General features: G+C 41.8%; 1 protein-coding gene across 9 annotated transcripts; it reads right to left on the bottom strand.

The window, feature by feature from the left end:
• Positions 1 to 3,604: 3,604 nt before the first annotated feature.
• Positions 3,605 to 15,885, bottom strand: LOC124685427 (probable glutathione S-transferase DHAR2, chloroplastic). Of its 9 annotated transcripts, none has more exons than XR_006997453.1 (9): positions 15,585 to 15,885; positions 14,136 to 14,226; positions 13,889 to 14,032; positions 13,393 to 13,510; positions 12,274 to 12,414; positions 11,455 to 11,555; positions 7,946 to 7,986; positions 6,726 to 6,851; positions 3,605 to 3,680 (listed from the first exon to the last, which is right to left on the bottom strand). XR_006997453.1 is itself a non-coding variant. In XM_047219777.1 (7 exons), the coding sequence occupies exons 1-6, from the start codon at positions 15,793 to 15,795 to the stop codon at positions 11,469 to 11,471; spliced, it is 792 nt and encodes a 263-aa protein (XP_047075733.1). In that variant the 5' UTR covers positions 15,796 to 15,885; the 3' UTR covers positions 3,605 to 3,680; positions 11,455 to 11,468. The 9 variants fall into 9 exon arrangements, 4 of the variants coding, with proteins under 4 accessions (XP_047075733.1, XP_047075730.1, XP_047075734.1 ...); XR_006997451.1 differs by lacking the exon at positions 3,605 to 3,680 and adding an exon at positions 4,115 to 4,389 and having other exon boundaries at positions 7,946 to 7,989; XR_006997449.1 differs by lacking the exon at positions 3,605 to 3,680 and adding an exon at positions 4,115 to 4,389.
• Between the last annotated feature and the right edge of the window lie 1,779 nt (positions 15,886 to 17,664).

The raw sequence follows: 17,664 nt of genomic DNA, 5'->3' as shown, positions 1-17,664 counted from the left end.
AGATGTTCTTTCAGACGGCTTGGCCGTCGGCCCACATAGAGGGAAGCTGTGCCGATGGTCTGGCCGTCGGCACAGATAGACGCCGTTTGCCACCCGCTGACGCCGTTGTCGGTGGCTGTCGGTGGCCCTACCAGTTTCCTATGTGCCGATGGCTAGGAGTTTATTTGTGAAGCAGCTACATGAGGCACATTTTAGTATGACGTGAAACATCCGTGTGATGATAGTAGACCACCTACACACCACCTATCACATGACACGTGCACGTGTTAGCTTTTTGGGAACCCATGGGCTTCCGGCGGTATCCTGCCGAATCCGCTGGAAACTGACCGGATTTGAACTAGGGGTCAAGTATCCGTCGCTCCAGAAATTCCCGAAAAAATGTTTTTAGTTCTACGAAGCATCATTATATGTGCGAAGTTTTGTCCGTTTAGTTTGTTCGCGAATGGATGCACCCGCACACCCGGTACGGGGATACCGCATGTCCCGGGGGCCTGTTTTGGCCAGATGGCAATTTGAAAGAAGTCAAAAAATCTTATGGAGCCGCGCGGCGTCATTTTATATGTCATAGTAACTATTCTGTTTGTCAAAACTGGGATACGGTAATTATTTTGAAAAACTCTTCACGAAAAGGGCTATCACGTCCGGAGTTCTATGGACTTTAGGGGAAATGAGGTGGGAAACGGCCTCGGTATGACATAGTTTGCCGAAACGAGGTCATATTTGGCACGTGTGTGGGCCTAGGATGGTAAGCAAGACCCCGGGTGCGGAATTCTAATCCGACCCACGGGCGACCATCTTTTCATTTTTAGCGTGCTCAAACGGCTTTTATTTGTGAAGAAGCTACATGGGGCGCATTTTAGTATGACGTGAAACCTCCGTATGATGATAGTAGACCACCTATGCACCACCTATCACATGACATGTGCACGCGTTAGCTTTTTGGGAACCCATGCGGCTTCCGGCGGTGTCCCGCCGAATCCGCTGGAAACTGACCGGAATTGAATTAGGGCTGAACTATCCGTCGCTCCAGAAATTCCGGAAAAAATACTTTTAGTTCTACGACGTATCATTATATGTGCTAATTTTTGTCCGTTTAGTTTGTTCGCGAATGGGTGCACCCGCACACCCGGTACGGTGATACCGCATGTCTCGGGGGCCTGTTTTGGCCAGATGGCAATTTGAACGAAGTCAAAAAATCCCACGGAGCCGCGTGGTGTCATTTTATATGTCATAGTAACTATTCCATTTATCAAAATTGGGATCTAGCAATTATTTTGAAAACCCTTCACGAAAAGGGCTATCACGTCTGGAGTTCTATGGATTTCAGGGGAAATAAGGTGGGAAACAGCCTCAGCATGGCATAGTTTGCCGAAACGAGGTCATATTTGGCACATGTGTGGACCCTAGGATGGTAAGCAATACCCCGCACGCGGATTTCTAATCCGATCCACTGGCGACCATTTTTTCATTTTTTGCGTGTGTGAAAGCCTTGAAACCTCGAACATTATATCTCATTTCTAAGAAGATTTGTTTAGATATTTGAAATATATCATTTTTGATATTTTTCTATGATAGATCTTGTTTTTCTGCAAAATTTGATATATTATACTTATTTTTCTCAATTAGAATGATTTAGTTATGTTTTTTTGAAGACTACCGTGGAGAAATAGAAAAAAGCTATGCCGACGGTATAACCGTCGGCACAGGTCTGTAGTGAAAAAAAAAAGAAAAAAAATGTTGTGCCGACGGCCGGATCGAGTCCCGTGCCGACGGCCGAAGCTGTGCCGACGGTGACCGTCGGCACCTCCAGCCTGTACCGACAGCCAATTTAACGCCGACGACCATCCTTATCACCGCGCTCCGGAGGCTCATGTGCCGACGGCCCCGACATTTGGCCGTCGGCACATCGTCTGGCCGTCGGCGTACCGCAGTTCTCCCGTAGTGAGTAGTGCCGTCGGCACAGACTAGGCATGTGCCGACGGCCAGGCGGTGCCGACGGCTGCCGTCGGCCCTGGTGGTCCTGTGCCGACGGCCAGGCTGTGCCGACGGCCACTTTACTGGCCTGAGGGCGTGGGCTTCTGTGCCGACGGCAGCCGTCGGCCCAGTTTCTGGCCGTCGGCACCTTGGCGGGCTCCCGTAGTGACTACCTATTTTTTTCATTGGTATCACCATAATGTGATAAGATGATCTTGCAATACCAAATCAAATTATACTACGCATGCTTTGGGATGACATGAGGACGATTTGGAGCCTACGGTCAGATTCTGATCTTCAGCAACCAACTTACCACTGGTTCCAATTTTTCTTTCACGAATACAAGTTCATACGACAAACCTCTCCCTCCAATGGAGAGCTCTAAGAGCTTCCTCTCTAATTACTTGAAGCTGATCTGGAATCTTAAGGAGTCCTCCACTGAGTCGATGATCAAGGGTAAACAGCCACTGCTCGATGATGGGACTTTGCCAACTCCCCGCAAGGTGAAGAAGGCCCCAGACATACGCTGAACTAGATTTCTAGGGCTCTAGGCCCCCTCCGGGTTGGGTGAAAGTCTCCATCGATGGAGACTTTCCGCACTCAAGGTAAAACTGCTGGGATAGGTATGGCGTTAGATGATGCCGAAGGTCTTCTAATCTTTACCTCATCCAGGTTTTTGATAGACTGTGGAGCACCACTTGAAGCTGAAATCGCTCCTGTGCCTTGGATCTGGCTTTACACAGAAGTGAGCTGCCGATTATTATCGACATGAATGATTGTTCGCAGTTAGTGGATGCTGTAAAGCCTATGGGAAAAGATAGGTCACCCTTTCTCCATTGGGTTTCTCGTTTATGAGATTAAGTTGTTAATTTGCCAAGGGCCCGAGTGTGTCTTTGTAAAAGTGGGACAATGGCAGGTTAGGGCTAGCCATAGTCTTGCAAATCTTATGAGACTAGAAAACCACACTACTCTACTTGGTTAGGTTCTAGACCTGAAGCTGTTCTTCAAGATCAAACCATGATCAACTTGTAACACCTCCAGCTTAATGAAGTTCCTATTTTACCCGGAAAAAATGATGTGTTTTGTAGATTCAACAAGGACATTGCTACTAAATCATGGGATCCAACGAAAGCTGCATCCCAGCAGTGTGGTTGAACCGACCTATATAAGTTATGCTTCATGTCTCTCACAACTAGCAAACTATCTGAATGATGACTACCACTACCCTGTGCAGAACAACTTTGACAACTGACGACAAATTAAGGCCTACGAGAAAGAACAAACTGACCAATCTTCTGCAGATTTTATCTCACCTATGAGAGTTATTTTTGTCAGGAGATTTGAGGGTCATCGTTGAAAGAAAATAAAAGTGCTTACGTGTAATGCATAACATGTCCCTTTGATGTCAGCTCAGTGTGAACTTAAGCCATAAGTCAATTAATTTTAGAAAGTTAAAGGTGAAATCAGATCATGCAGATTTGACTATCCACAGCAGCAAAACACTGTTGTACTTCCAGACGCTGCATTACAATCTACAAGACACGTCAATCAGTGGGTTTAGCGTCAGAGTGACTGTTTATCTTGGATAAATATACTTGGAAGCCAATAACTACAGCCCGGCAGGAAGGTATCTCAAAGTTGTGGGACATGGCCTAGGATAACAATGCTCGAAATAATTACATGCTTGGCTTTAATACTCGATGATTCTGCAACAAACTCAAATCAGCAGACTACTTATTTACAATGAAATAGATGGATTTGTTAAGCTTCATGCACTAGCCACTTGAACCAAAAGTCCGAACTGATGGAAAGGGCTAGGCAATCCACATATACATTTCACAACACCCCCACTCGCGTGTGACGGGAGAAGAGAAAGTCAACACGTGAAAAAAGAAGAGCACACCGAAACAGGGCATCAGCGGTGGCTAAAGAGGGGGACAACAGCAATTTTTAGGCTTAATTGCGAAAACCATGAACAACAGCAATTTTTAGGCTTAATTGTGAAAACCATGTGAAAACCAGGATTTGAACTCGAGACCTAGGCTCTGATACCATGTTAAGCTTCATGCACTAGCCACTTGAACCAAAAAGTCCGAACTGATGGAAAAGACTAGGCAATCCACATATACATTTCACAACAGGATTAACGAGTTCACTTTTCATCAGATCACCAAAAGTTTGGTCCGTAGCACAGCTTACAGATTTGGCAAGTATTTTTATAATAAACAGTGAGACAATGGAGACAGGCATGCCTGTTTATTTATACATTTAAACAAAACGGGCTCCATGAAAAGTTACAATTATATACCATTCAAAGCTTTACAATGAAAATTTCGGTAAATGCCCGCGGCTCACTCATATACAAGGAAAAAAATTGGGAACCTCCTCAGAGATCTTCTGATAGCAATCTGTCTCCTTACAAGGAAGAAAGGTAACAGTATAAGCAACTGAGAACACTATGTTGATTTTAAGCAAAAAATGACAGCACAGCTCCAGAAACTCAATTCGGCTCCCGGATGCGTATGATCCCTCTACCATAAAAACATATTTTCAAGTGTTAAAAAAATTTGACAAAAATTTTTACACGGACATCTCCATAATATATGTGTATTCGTCAAGTTTCACGAAAAAATGATATTTTTTATAGTCTAAGCGAAAAAGAGAAAATTTATCTTCTGACAAGTCTTTGTTTCAGCACCGGATTTTGTCTTTTTTACACACGTCACATGACATATCGATTTTTTCATGAAACGACTTTGTAAGCGCGTAGCACATGAAGATGTACGTGCGAAATTTTTGTTTCAATTTTTTTGACATTTTAAAATGTGTCTAACATGTATTTCTAATTAAAGGGAGCATATGCTCCCATGTGCCAAAACACCATTCCAGCACAGCTCTTAAATGCAAATAGTTGAATGGCAGATTCACACTTCCCTATAAACATACACTACCAGCTAGAATGGAGTATCCATGGTAGCTGCAGTTGAGGAAGACAAACAAGATCATACTGTGGTGGCAGGTTCAAAAAAACATCGTCATTTGAGAAGACTTCCTTAATAGCAGTCAATCAATCATAGATCATATCCTATCAATATACACATTCATGTTTAAGCACCACTGAACCATTTTCGCAGCAGGTAGCTAACACTTACGTAAATCAAAGTTGCTAACTATCATGTGCAGTCTCGCTGCAATATTGTTACGAGTAAAAAAATTACAACTTACACAAAACAGATTTAGTGATCAACTGTATCACAAACTACTGGTTAATGAGCACCAAAGTCACCACCCAAGTCACCTCATAAAGATATGGGCTCCCCACAACCTGTTAATGGTGAATATTCTATTTGTCATGATGACTTTTATTCTAATATCTGGGTTCGTAAATCATGGTGTGGATGCCGTGTTTGTATTAGAAAAAAAGGTCATTATGCAAAGGAACATGTACCACCCCAATTTCTCAATCCAAAATCTAGAATCGTAGAGATTGATATATTGATAAATGATACTGGATAGTAAAACCAAAAGACAATGACTTTGTCCAAAAGGCGGTTTCAGACTTTCAGTGCTTCTCGGTATGGTAACAGCGCCATACTCGAGTAAGTATGTCCTAAAGAATTTTTACAATTTAGTGGAAGATGTTTCAGAAATACAAACATCAACTAGAATGATTTCTCTTGCAAACTTTGATGGAGGGCATCCAAAAAGTGAAAAAAAATATTGTATGAAATTAAGGCTTGGACAAAGGGAAACTTGGTGTTTGTATAGTTACACTAGCAATTTTTTTACTGTACAATTGTGCATTGCATGTTCTATGCAGTATAATTTTTGGTAAAAGGTGCATCCGTCAAATGGTCCTGATTATTCTCCCTGTGGTCTTTCACCCACACTTGTCAAAACTCGGATGAGACTAATGTCGGTTTAAGAGATTTATATGACCATGAAAATGGCAGTGGTCATGGCAAAGTACTCATTAAGTCATGTTGATAATAGTTTCATGTGTGTCAAGCTTCATGCACTAGCCAATGCAACCAAAAGTTCGAACTGATGAAAAGGGCTAGCCAATCTCCAACCCCCCCCCCCCCCCAGGTGTGACGGGAAGACTAGTCAACACATGTAGAGTCAGGTTCAACAGGCCTATACGTGGACTCCGAGAGGGCAACAACAATTTTAGGCTAAATTGCGAAAGGCAGGACTCGAACTCGAGACACTGGGCTCTGATACCATGTCAAGCTTCATGCACTAGCCAACGCACCAAAAGTCCGAACTAATGGAAAGGGCTAGGCAATCTACTTTATACACTTCAAAAATGTATTCATCTATTTATGTGCTTATATATAGTAATGTTTTTCTCATTTAACTTGCAGATTTTAGACTTTATTTCAGATGAATATAGATTGCAAGCACAACAACCAAAGCCCCCCCCCCCAATAAAGCAAAGACTAGGATATCTCAAGCTGCAAGTAACACACCTAATCGAAAGCTTCCCTCTTTATCTCATTATTAAGTCGTTTTGTAGAATCCTTAATATACTCCATAAAATGCTCCATACTAAGCAAAGCCTTTGATTTAATTGTGTTAATTGCAGCTTGAGATATCTTGGTCTATGCTTCTGCTTTAGGGAAGCCTTGACATTGTTGTCCTTGCAAAGGCATGTTCATCAATCTGTAAGTTTCATAAGAGAAGCATTACATATTCAACACGTAAATAAATACATGAAAATTAATACCAACAAGACTTAATGGGTTTACCTTGTCATGACCACGCCCATTTTCATGGTCATATAAAACTCTTAAACCAACATCCCAGTTTTTCATAAATGGGGAATGGAGAAAAATCAGAACCATTTAATGGGGCACCTTTTCCTAGTAATTATACTGCATAAAGAACATTGAAAATTGTTGGAGAAATACATGCAATGCACAATTGTACAGCTGAAAACAATCACTAAGCTTCCCTTTGATCAGTCCTTATTTCATTTCTTTCCTCTTTGGATGCCCTCCATCAGAATTCGCAATGTGAAAGCATTTCAATTGATTTTCGTATTTCCGAAACATCTTCCATTAAATCGTAAACATTCTTTGGGACATACTCGAGTATGGAACTATTTATCGTATCAAGAAGCACTGAAACAGTCATTGTCTTTAGCTTTACTATCCACAATATCATTAATCAATTTATCAATCTCTATCCTTCTAGATTTAGGATCGAGAACCTAGAGTGGTACATTTTTTTTCGAAATGGGGAATATAACCCCGGCTCACACGGCCTTTTATTAAAAGAGTTATGAATTATGAATACAAAGTTATGAACCTAGAGTGGTACATGTTCCTTTTCATGATGAGTTTTTTTGCCTAATACATCCATACCATGATTTACTAACTCGAATATAGAATAAATGGCATCATGACAGAAAAATGTTACCATTAACAAGTTGTGGCCCTATCTTGTACGACAAATCTTTGTGTCATAGAATAACAAAATGCTCAACCGGCTCCAAGACAAGCCAAATCACCACACACCCAATACATCAATTCTTAACATGAAACAAACACGGGATCTTATGTGGGCCCAGGTGGAGATCCCACGTACGATAAAACCTGTAGTTTTGTGATAGTTTATCATCAAACCTTTAGTCTTGAAAAAACTACAAGTAATATTGTTATGCAGTGTTATCATAGTATCCTATTACCGTAACACTATTTTCTTTTTATATATGAAGTGCACTGAGCTCATGCAATTGTCTGCGAAAAAATGATGGACATATAGTAGCCTCTGGACTTTTGTAGGAGGTAGCACAAACAGTTTCACATAGCTTCCTACCTATATATTTCAGAATTAAAGCCGCTATTCAACACTCAAGTGGAGGAGAATAACCCTTAACAATAGATACTAACTTTCTCTTCCATTATAACACAAATTTTTTTGGAACAGTAATAGCTGAGGACCTTGATTCAGCAGTTTCACTTACAGTTTTACATTTGATCCCCATTCACCCAGTTCCACAAATCCCTGCTAGCATCCAGTTTTATGGAACCCGTCAGAATTTGGTTGTTTGTGTGCTATTTCGATGGAACAAGAGACCTGATGGTCATTAAATATGCAGATATAATAAACTTCATGGAAATACTACAACCATTTGGTATAAGCAAGACAGTGAATCTCGAAAAAAGAAGGCAATGAAGTGGGTTTCAGGATTGCACAGGCCTTGAGATTCAGAACCTTGTTTCCAACCGCCTCCCTGACCAAGCAATTCTCTTCAAAAAGAATAATAAGTATTCTATAGCAGATGAATATGTTATTCAGACTGCAATTACATTCTTATTTTTTTCGAGAAAACGCAAAGGACCTTTGTGTTTCATTTCATTGAAAAGGAAGAGTTTGGGTTACATCCTCCTAGGAGGGAGATTACAGGGATTGGACCAAAAATCAGTGCACGTCTCAGGTGGGAGGCAAAACTACTCTAAGCCCTTGTGCACCAGCCCCCGCCCAGAGCCTGCCTTCCTCCTTGATCCTTGTCACTAGAGAGTGGACAGATGGCTGGGCGCCTTCGAAGACGCAGTCATTTCTATGCTTCCAAGTCATCCAGGGGATCAGGAGGGTGGTGGTGGCCAGTCCTTTGCGCATAGGGCTAGGGGTGTCGTGCTTTGCTTGTGCCACCATTCCATGAGGGTTAGCTCGCCATCAGGTGGCCTGGCTGTCATTCTGAGCCAGGCAAGAATTTCATGCCACACCTGCCTGGTGAAGGGGCATTCCAGCATCAAGTGCCGCATCGACTCAGGTTCTTGATCACAGAGGAGGCATCTGGAGTGGTGAGGCAGTCCATGGCGAGCCAAGCGCTCAGCGGTCCAGCATCTATCAAGGTTGGCCAGCCAATGGAAAAATTTCACCTTGGGCGGCGCCCATGTTTTCCAAATTAGCTTCCAGGAGAAACAAGTGGTTGATCCATGGAAGGTAGATAGGTAGCATGAACTGGCCGTGTAGGTGCCAGAGTTAGTCCATTTCCAGACAAGCTGGTCAGGCTGGGTGCTCAGGGTGGTGCTCTGAATCTTCTGCCATAGCATAGCAGTAGATACTGCCCAATTTCATGTATGCCGAGCACTCCCTGGATGTCGAGGGTCCAGCTGTTTCCCTGGAAACCGTCGTGGACCGTCCTCAGCTTTCTTCTCCTCTTGGGAATGCAGTTGTACAAAAGCGGCGCGATTTCACACACAGCTTGTCCGCTGATCCAGCGGTCTTCCCAGAACAGCGCTTTGTGGCCATTGCCAACTTTCATGGAAGTGGAGGCGAAGAATAGCGCGCGCTCATCTGCCGAGAACTGCAGGTTCAGGCCACGCCCGGCACGACTGTCATCAGTGCGCGATAGCCATAGCCATCACGCTCGAGGTCATGGACACCCAGGCCTCCAAGGGAGATGGACCGGCAGACACGTTTCCAATTGACGTGGCAGTGGCCGCCATTGGCGGCTGCACGCCCAGCCCACAAGAATCCGTGCTCAAACTTCTCCATTGCCTTCAGGGATTTCTTTGGTGGTGCAAAGACCAAGAGCTGGTGAACCAGGATTGCACTGAGGATGGACTTAACCATGGCGAGGCGGCCGGATTTGTTCATGAGGCCAGCCTTCCATGTAGGCAGCCGCCCAGCAATTCGGAAATGATTGTTCTGGAAGTTGGCGCAATTCGGAAGCCTTCACAAAGAAACGTTTGAGGAACTATGTATTTGCATTTCACCTTAGAGGTATAGGGATAATAGAACCTTAATGGGAATCATCATATGCAACAGGTAAACACAATAATGATGTACTGAGGGGGACAGACCACAAGATATGCTGGCACCAATCCTGGCAGTAAGAGATGTGCGCTAGGATTGCCATGCAAGGCATACATAAATACATCCTTTACTGAATTAGAAACATAGGTAACAAAATGGTGAAATTAACTCTTCTTTAAGAGTAGTTCTCATACAGATTTAAGTTTGCCCTGAGCCCCTGATGTTCTCTTACCATGACTAACTCCAGAATTCCTACAAGGTTTGCTTAGAGTTCTTAATGAGAAAAGTCTTTTTCTGGCTGGATTTACCATTCAGTTAGTTGACCAATCATTGGTTGTTAAGTTTGATAGCTGAAAAGACCATTTCGCCCCTGGTTCTTTGAACTTGTTAGTAGAATTGTTATCTTTCAACTTTACTAGTATTGTTCCTAATGTCAATATGTTATGAAGCTGCAAAGGGCAGGGGAAATATATCTGTTCAAAAGGACATTTTTCAGTAGTGACTTAACAGTCAACTGACAGGAGGTGGCAGATCAAGAATTTTCACCCTGGAGTGTAGTCTCAGCAAAGACAACCAGTTGCAAGGGAGAATATAAACTCTGACTAGGGAACTACCAATTTACAGAATGCATTGACCAGGATACCGAAGAAGGAAAGGACATGCATACAAGAAACTTAAATGACAAAGTCAAAGGCGTCCAACAAGCAAACATACCCACTAGGGAAGACTCCAAGCCCATAGTCCACCATAGACTAAATTTGACTAAAATGTCCCCACCTTAACAATCCATCGACATGTTCTTTTGTACATGGGCTTGAGCCTATATGAGGCAAACCATGGCTCCCTATAGTTCACCACTCATTTCAACATAATTCTCACCTCTCATAGGTGTGGCCTAAGCTTTTCGGAGAGAGAGATCCAAATTTGACTAAAATGCCCCAACCTGAACAATCCATCGGCAGGTTCGTTTGTACATCGGCTTGAGCCTATATGAGGCACACCATGGCTCCCTATAGTTCACCACTCATTTGAACATAATTCCCACGTCTCCTAGATGTGGCCTAAGCTTTTTGGAGGTGATCCCTCTTGTGTCCAAGGCTCCTCCATTGGCTAGAGAGGAAGCTTCCCTAAGAACATGTTTGCCCTATTGCCAAAAAGCCTTCCATAGGCGCAGAGCTGACCGTCCCGATTGAGCTTGAGGCCACACCCATTGATGGGTTGACGCCCTTCTCCTCGTGGGGCACAGCTGAACCAGGTTAATATCACTGTGACATTTGAGTGCCAAACATAACAGTCGTCGAGCACGCACTCCTTACTTAATTGACAATCATATCCAACCTTAATAGAGACCCCTTCTCTTTTGTCTTTTTTGTTATAACAACATAACCCTAATCAGTTGAGAAAGTTCAAATCTGGCATGACAAACCCTAATTCATCAAATGGTTGGTGAAAAGCTAGCACTAAGCATCTCTTGGCTTAATGTAAGTGAGGCACATTCTTGCACTTAAGCTCGTGTTAGTACTCTGTCACCTCCGGCAAGAATGCACCAGGTTCATGTATTATTTGTATGCACGAGTAATATTGCCAGTTTATAAAACCATGTGTCCTACCAGATCATCATCATTTCAGCAAAGGCGAAATAATAACAAAAAGGTAGTCTTTTATTGCTTCTAAAAAGAGTGTACAGTGCAGTTTATCTGGATTTCTTACTTTACATCTGTAACTTAACCCATGACTTTTGGACGCCATCCAGCAATGACATCCTCTGGCAGAGCCCGAGTGTTCACAAATGAATCCATTGCGAAAACAGTCTGCAATAGAAAAGTCAAATGTGTAGTTAAGATAGGATGTTCAAGGTCCACACACTGACACACCTGAATTGTATGCCCAGAAGAACTTTACACACTAATAGAAAGATAGCAGGCCTAATATACCAATCTGTATTAGAAGCACTAATGCATTAATCTATCATAAAAAAGAGTACAGACAAAGTGCATGCCAGTTTTTCTAAGGGCTACTTGCAGTCTTGCACCATATAGTCAGCATAAGAATAGGCCATCATTACTTCTAAATAAGCATGGCATGTGTATTATATGCCACTCATAATTAAGCATGGTCAATTGTTCATGTGAATGTCAAAATGACATAAACAACATTCGGGCATTATGTTACTGTTTGCAATTTTCCACAAAAATAAGTTTGTCTAATCGTATTTTTTTATTAAACAGTGAAGGGCAGAGCACACATGCCATGAAAACTACTCAAGAACTAGTATTTTTTGCTTAAGCAAAGGATAGAAAGACAACCTGGTTGCACCTTTGATAATACACTAGGTGGAAGATGCCATATGAATTTGTTCATTTTTATATTATTAAGTACTCCCTCTGATCCATAATAAGTGCCAGGGCTTTAGTTCAAATTTGGACAAATTTAATTTGAACTAAAACCCTGACACTTATTATGGATCAGAGGGAGTACAAGATACCCCAAAAACAAATGTAAAGTTTCTTGTACAAGATAAGAACAAACCTTCATGTATGCTTTCACATTTGCAAGTGAATCTGGGACAGACCAATTCTTATAGTGGCCTAGAGCAATCTCCATGTGATATAATTTCGGAGCAAGAGAGAGATCAGCTCCAGAAATTGATTCACCATTAATAAATGGTCCCTGCATGAAATGTCATCCACAGGCATGTTAATACCGAAAACAAGAATGTCGATATAGAAGGTTCTTGCAAGGTAAGAAACAACATTATCAAATCAAATATAGTTTAAGATGTTACATAATAAATTCATCTAACAAGCAAGTTTATCCGAGTATCTTGACTTGTACATTCCTAATGGGAGATTGAGCATAATTTCAACTTCCAAAGCAAATCTGATTTCCACTACATCTGGAGCAGGAGTTGGGGGATACAATAAGCACATGATAAAATCGCCGTAAAAAGATCTACTAAAAGAACGATAATGTTAAGCAAATATTACACCCTAAAACATAAGATGTGCAGATATAAAGTTGCTTGATAAGAGTGGGGCAGCAATGGCATTGTTCAAAAAAAATTGAGGAAGGGCCAAACTACCAAACAACAGGCTGTGGACAAGCAACATCATCCACATCTGTATATCAAGCAGTTCTGATCAGGTGAATAAAACAAGTAGCATAACTTCATATGGGTATGTTATATCGTCACTGTAATTTTAGATCAGCATAAGGTATCTGAACTATGAATATCAAACTCGAGTCTGACTTCACAAATGTACAGATTGGTAATACTCTCCTAGTATGATGACAAACAATATAAATAACACTAAGGATATATGAAATTAAGGCTTGAGACCTTGAGTATCCTACTTTAAGAGAGAAAGCAATATATATCTAGTCATAGGCACATTAGAGCCACAAGAACACAACCGGCTGCTAGAGCTAAGAAAAAAAATACCAGCTATGTCTAGCTAAGATTAAGTAATCATACGGTCATACTCATGGCACAATTCATGAGACTACTCATCTAATTGAAATAGCCATGTGGGCAATGTGACTGGCAAGTAGATAGCGCGACAACATTGCAGAAGTAGATATCCTTGTCAAACCAATACTAGTTAGACCATCTCCTCAAACATTGATATTGCCACTAAGCTCACTTACATTGTCTTTTAGATGACTGTCGAATGATGTTAGCTCGCTAAGAAGTGCCTGCTCTGTTCCATCGCTGGTGTCTTTGCTCTTGAGAAAACCAATAAAGGTGGAGAATATTTTTGACCCTCTGCATAGAAATTTGTAAAAAATTGTTAGTAGGGCAGGACTAACAGAAACGCCTTATAGTAAAAAATATATATACGATGGCCTCGAAGGAAATTCTAGAATTCTCAGTTACTTGGTAAATTGGTAGCTACAGGTATGAGTACATATACACTACCGTGGGCCTTCCGGACACACACTCACTAACTCACTCACACTCACACCACTATTACCAAAAAATGCAGAGCCAAAAGTAACCAAAAAATATGGGCAAAAGATATAGTTGTGCACATCTTAGAGATATAATACAAGCATTTTCACTTTTCATCTCTAAATAGGATGTGACTACAGTTACTAATTTCATGTCATAACTGTTGATGAAGACGCTGGAAATACCACTTACACTGAAGCCTTTTCTGGCGGGGTAGCCAAGGATGGTTGAGGATACTTTTCTTCTAGTACTTGTGTTATAACATCGGAATCAGCAACCCATTTGTCCTCAAGCTTTACAATGGGCACCTTACCTTCTGGGTTAATTTTTAACAACCTGATGAAGTGATAAAAACGAATGATGGCCATGGAACTTTCAATAAAAGAAGACCCACTAATGATATGAATATCAAGGTTAGTTTTCTCATCCAGATGCATACCAATCAGGTTTGTTAGCGAGATCGACTAGTTTTAAAACATAAGGCAGGTTTTTCTCCTCTATTGTCAACAAAACTCTCTGCGTGAATGGACCTGCGACCAACATGTGAAATTTCACAGAATGATAAAAATGTTTCAACAATAGAACTAAAAATAATAATATATGCAATGCGACTAAAATTATCAGTTGGGGTATCACCGCAGCAGTTCATGCTCTTGGATAGTAGGAATGCAAAGCTGCCTACATGTTATTCTTTTATATCATTCAGATGCCAATATAGTGGCCCTTAAACTTGCAGGGTCAGTATATGTTATTAAAAATTGATGGTTGACAAAAATAGACTGCATCAGCTATGTCTACTGTTCTAATAGCACTTGTTCTAATACAGTGAAATTTGCAGTTATTACAAACCCACAGCAAAGCATTTACGTATTGATTTACACAAACTATGGTTTGTCTTTAGACCTTCATGAAACCAACTAGTCACCCTTCTACATTATCGATCATTTTAATAACATAAGCTAAAAATTACTTGAAAACCAGTGCTAAGATTACTCTGCTTGCTCTAATCCAGTGAAATTTGTATTTATTATATTACAAACCCACAATAAAGCATTTACGAATTAATTTACACAAACTATGATTTGTCTCTGGACCTTCATGAAACCAACTAGTCACCCTTCTACATCGTCGATCAGTTTAAATGACATAAGCTGACAATTACTCGAAAACCAGTTCTAAGATTACTCTGTGTTTGAACTCTTAAATGTTCGTGCTTATTAGGGGCTTACGCAGCCAGATCCCAATAGTAAATTTTAGTAAACCGGAAAAAAAATCAAAGAAGTGCTAGCGTACTTTGTAGTCCAGCAATTCTGCTTAGCAGAAAACTAAAATGTCAGTCGAAATAATTCTTAGCCTGCCAAACTACAGATTTAGTGCCAAAGTCATCAACTCAGGAAGATGAACAATTACCAAGAACAAAAAAACGAATTGGCCCACTAGCTTACAATGTTTATGCTTACATGTAGATCTTATGGACAAGCATTTCGAACACAAAGATGATAACTCAAATAAGCACACAACCCGAATATTGTTAGCCACATTTGGAGTCCCACCCACCTATGCGCTCTAACAACTACAACCACTTCGTTGATTCTGACACCTCCTTTCCTCCACGCGTCAACCACCTGAATATGTTAATCCAACATGCAAAACCACAAGGGATCCCAAACTAGAATGACACTGAACTTGAGATGACGAAATATCTGCTACTCTCAATTGCAGTTTTCCCCACTTCTCTTGCACAGCATGATTATACTTGTTTCCAGACCAGAATTAACGGAAATGAGACCTAAAATCCTACATTACCAATTCCTCCGGTAGTCCGGTCCCTTGCATTTCTAAAGCATATGACAGAAATAAATCGCGCGGTCAGATAGAGAGCGCTTACAGTCGCCGAGGCGGTCGGGGACGGTGATGGAGGCCTTGGCGCAGACCTCGAGCGGCTCGGCCGAGGCGCGGGCAGCGAAGGCGCGGCGCGCCGGCGAAGCGCGGGCCGGGAGGAGGCGGCGGCCGCGGCGGAAGGTTGTGGCGAGGAGGGTCGAGGAGGAGCCGGTGGTCGTGGCGGTGGCGCAGGTGGTGGTGCGGAGGAGAACGGCCATGGCTAGCTCGTCTGGGTTGGTTCCCTGGGGTGAGGCGGCGGCGCGCGAGCTGTGGGAGGAGAGGTGGAGGTGGAGGCGGAAGCTTATCTCGGCGGCAGCGGGCGTGGCACGTGCGCTCCCGTCGGCTTCCGGCGCGTCTCCGTCTCGAGAAGCTTCCCGTCGCGGGTTCACCGTGCAGCTGTTTGGGTTCTAGGTGTGGAGCAATTGAGCCCATTGTAGCCCATCAATCAGGCATATTTCCCGAGAGCGATCACTACGATTTAGACCCATTGGGCCATTCTTTTGCTATATAACACGTACTGGGCTATCTAATAAATTATTGGACTTTGTTGATGAAAACAAATATTGGGCATTGAGACCTTCCCAAAGGCCCACTAGGTGCAGGCCTGCGTGCTCTAGCACTGACTGTCTGATGCTGTCCACTGACCTGATCGGTGCGGAAACAGTTGCCGCACACCCACTCCACCTTCTTCGGTAGTTCGTGGGCTGGCCCAGCGAATCGTTTTTCCTAAACGGGCCGCAGCCCAACATCAGGTAAGCCCTTTTTTCTTTTTCGTTTTTTTTGTACATTTCTGAATTTGAATAAATTTTATATTTGAACAATTTTCAAATCTGAACGATTTTCATATTTGAACAATTTTCGAATTTGAACAAATTTCATATTTGAACAAATTTCGAATATGACCGATTTTCATATTTGAACAATTTTCGAATTTGAACAAATTTCATATTTGAACAAATTTCGAATATGAACGATTTTCCTATTTGAAATTTTTTCGAATTTGAACAAATTTCATATTTGAACAAATTTCGAATATGAACGATTTTCCTATTTTAACAATTTTTGAATTTGAACAGTTTTCATATTGAACCATTTTAGTAATTCTCAAATTTAAACATTTTTCGAATTTAAACATTTTTCGAATATAGACTTTTTCAATTTGAACAAAAGAAAAAATAAACAGAAAGAAAAAGAAAATAAAACAAAAAACGGAAAAACGAAAAAACGAAAAAAAGAAAAAAGAGAGAAAACGAAGGCAAAATCGAAAAAACGCTAAATGGGCCAGGCCCAATACCCGACCAGGGGTGTGCGGCAACCCGCATCGCCGCAAAAAAAATTGTCCTATGCAACTCATCCGCGGTAATGAATTTTTCTACTTTCTTTTACCAATTTCCATCGAGTACGCTGCATAAAATAAATGGATTACACGGAATATTTCGTAAAATATATATGGTATTGATTGTTAGAAAAAACACATATATTATATGGAGTACTTTGCAATTCAAGATAAGTGCACTCGGTCATTTGGCAACGGGCCCTATCCCCTGATCCCCTTTAGGGGATGGTTTTGGTTAGTATTCCATCTCCGTGGAGCTCTTATTGGAGGCAAAACCCTTTGCATCATGTAAGGTTGGGTTGGGTTTAGGATACCAATATCCATATCCGGTAACAATGAATGCCCCGTTAGGCATATGACATGTGGGGACCATGGGACTAGAGAGTAGTAAAATCCAATATGTACTTCAAACCCTAAAACTCCCACACGGACACCCCATCCTCACTTCCATCGTCTCTCTTTATCCACCGTTTCCGCAATATATGGACGTGCGACAAGAACCCATCTCCCTCATGCACAATGCAATCCGCACTCTCCAATCCTCTTCTTCATATCGATGCCCCGTTGGCATCACATGCTCCTCTCATTCCTCGGCACCCCTACCTGAGAAGTGAGGCCATTTTATTTTGAGCTCGCAGTTGCTGGCTAAAGAGGGGATGGGGAACCGATTATTATTTTCTTACTGGGTGGGGATGAGAAACCGACGGTTATTTTCTTAACCCGATGGGGATGGTAGAAGAACTAACTTCGT

The sequence above is a fragment of the Lolium rigidum genome, chromosome 1 (genome assembly GCF_022539505.1).
Source record: "Lolium rigidum isolate FL_2022 chromosome 1, APGP_CSIRO_Lrig_0.1, whole genome shotgun sequence".
NCBI lineage: Eukaryota > Viridiplantae > Streptophyta > Magnoliopsida > Poales > Poaceae > Lolium > Lolium rigidum.
Note: the sequence above shows the minus strand (reverse complement) of the source record. Positions and strands in the feature narration are given on the sequence as shown.

Bases quoted from the DNA above. Each gene is read 5' to 3' on its own strand.
- LOC124685427 (XM_047219777.1), bottom strand. From the start codon at position 15,795: ATGGCCGTTCTCCTCCGCACCACCACCTGCGCCACCGCCACGACCACC. The intron at 14,227-15,584 runs GTAAGCGCTCTC...TGTTGGTCGCAG, and splicing joins CCCCGACCGCCTCGGCGACT to GTCCATTCACGCAGAGAGTT. The intron at 12,415-13,392 runs GTAAGTGAGCTT...CATTTCATGCAG, and splicing joins ACAGTCATCTAAAAGACAAT to GGACCATTTATTAATGGTGA.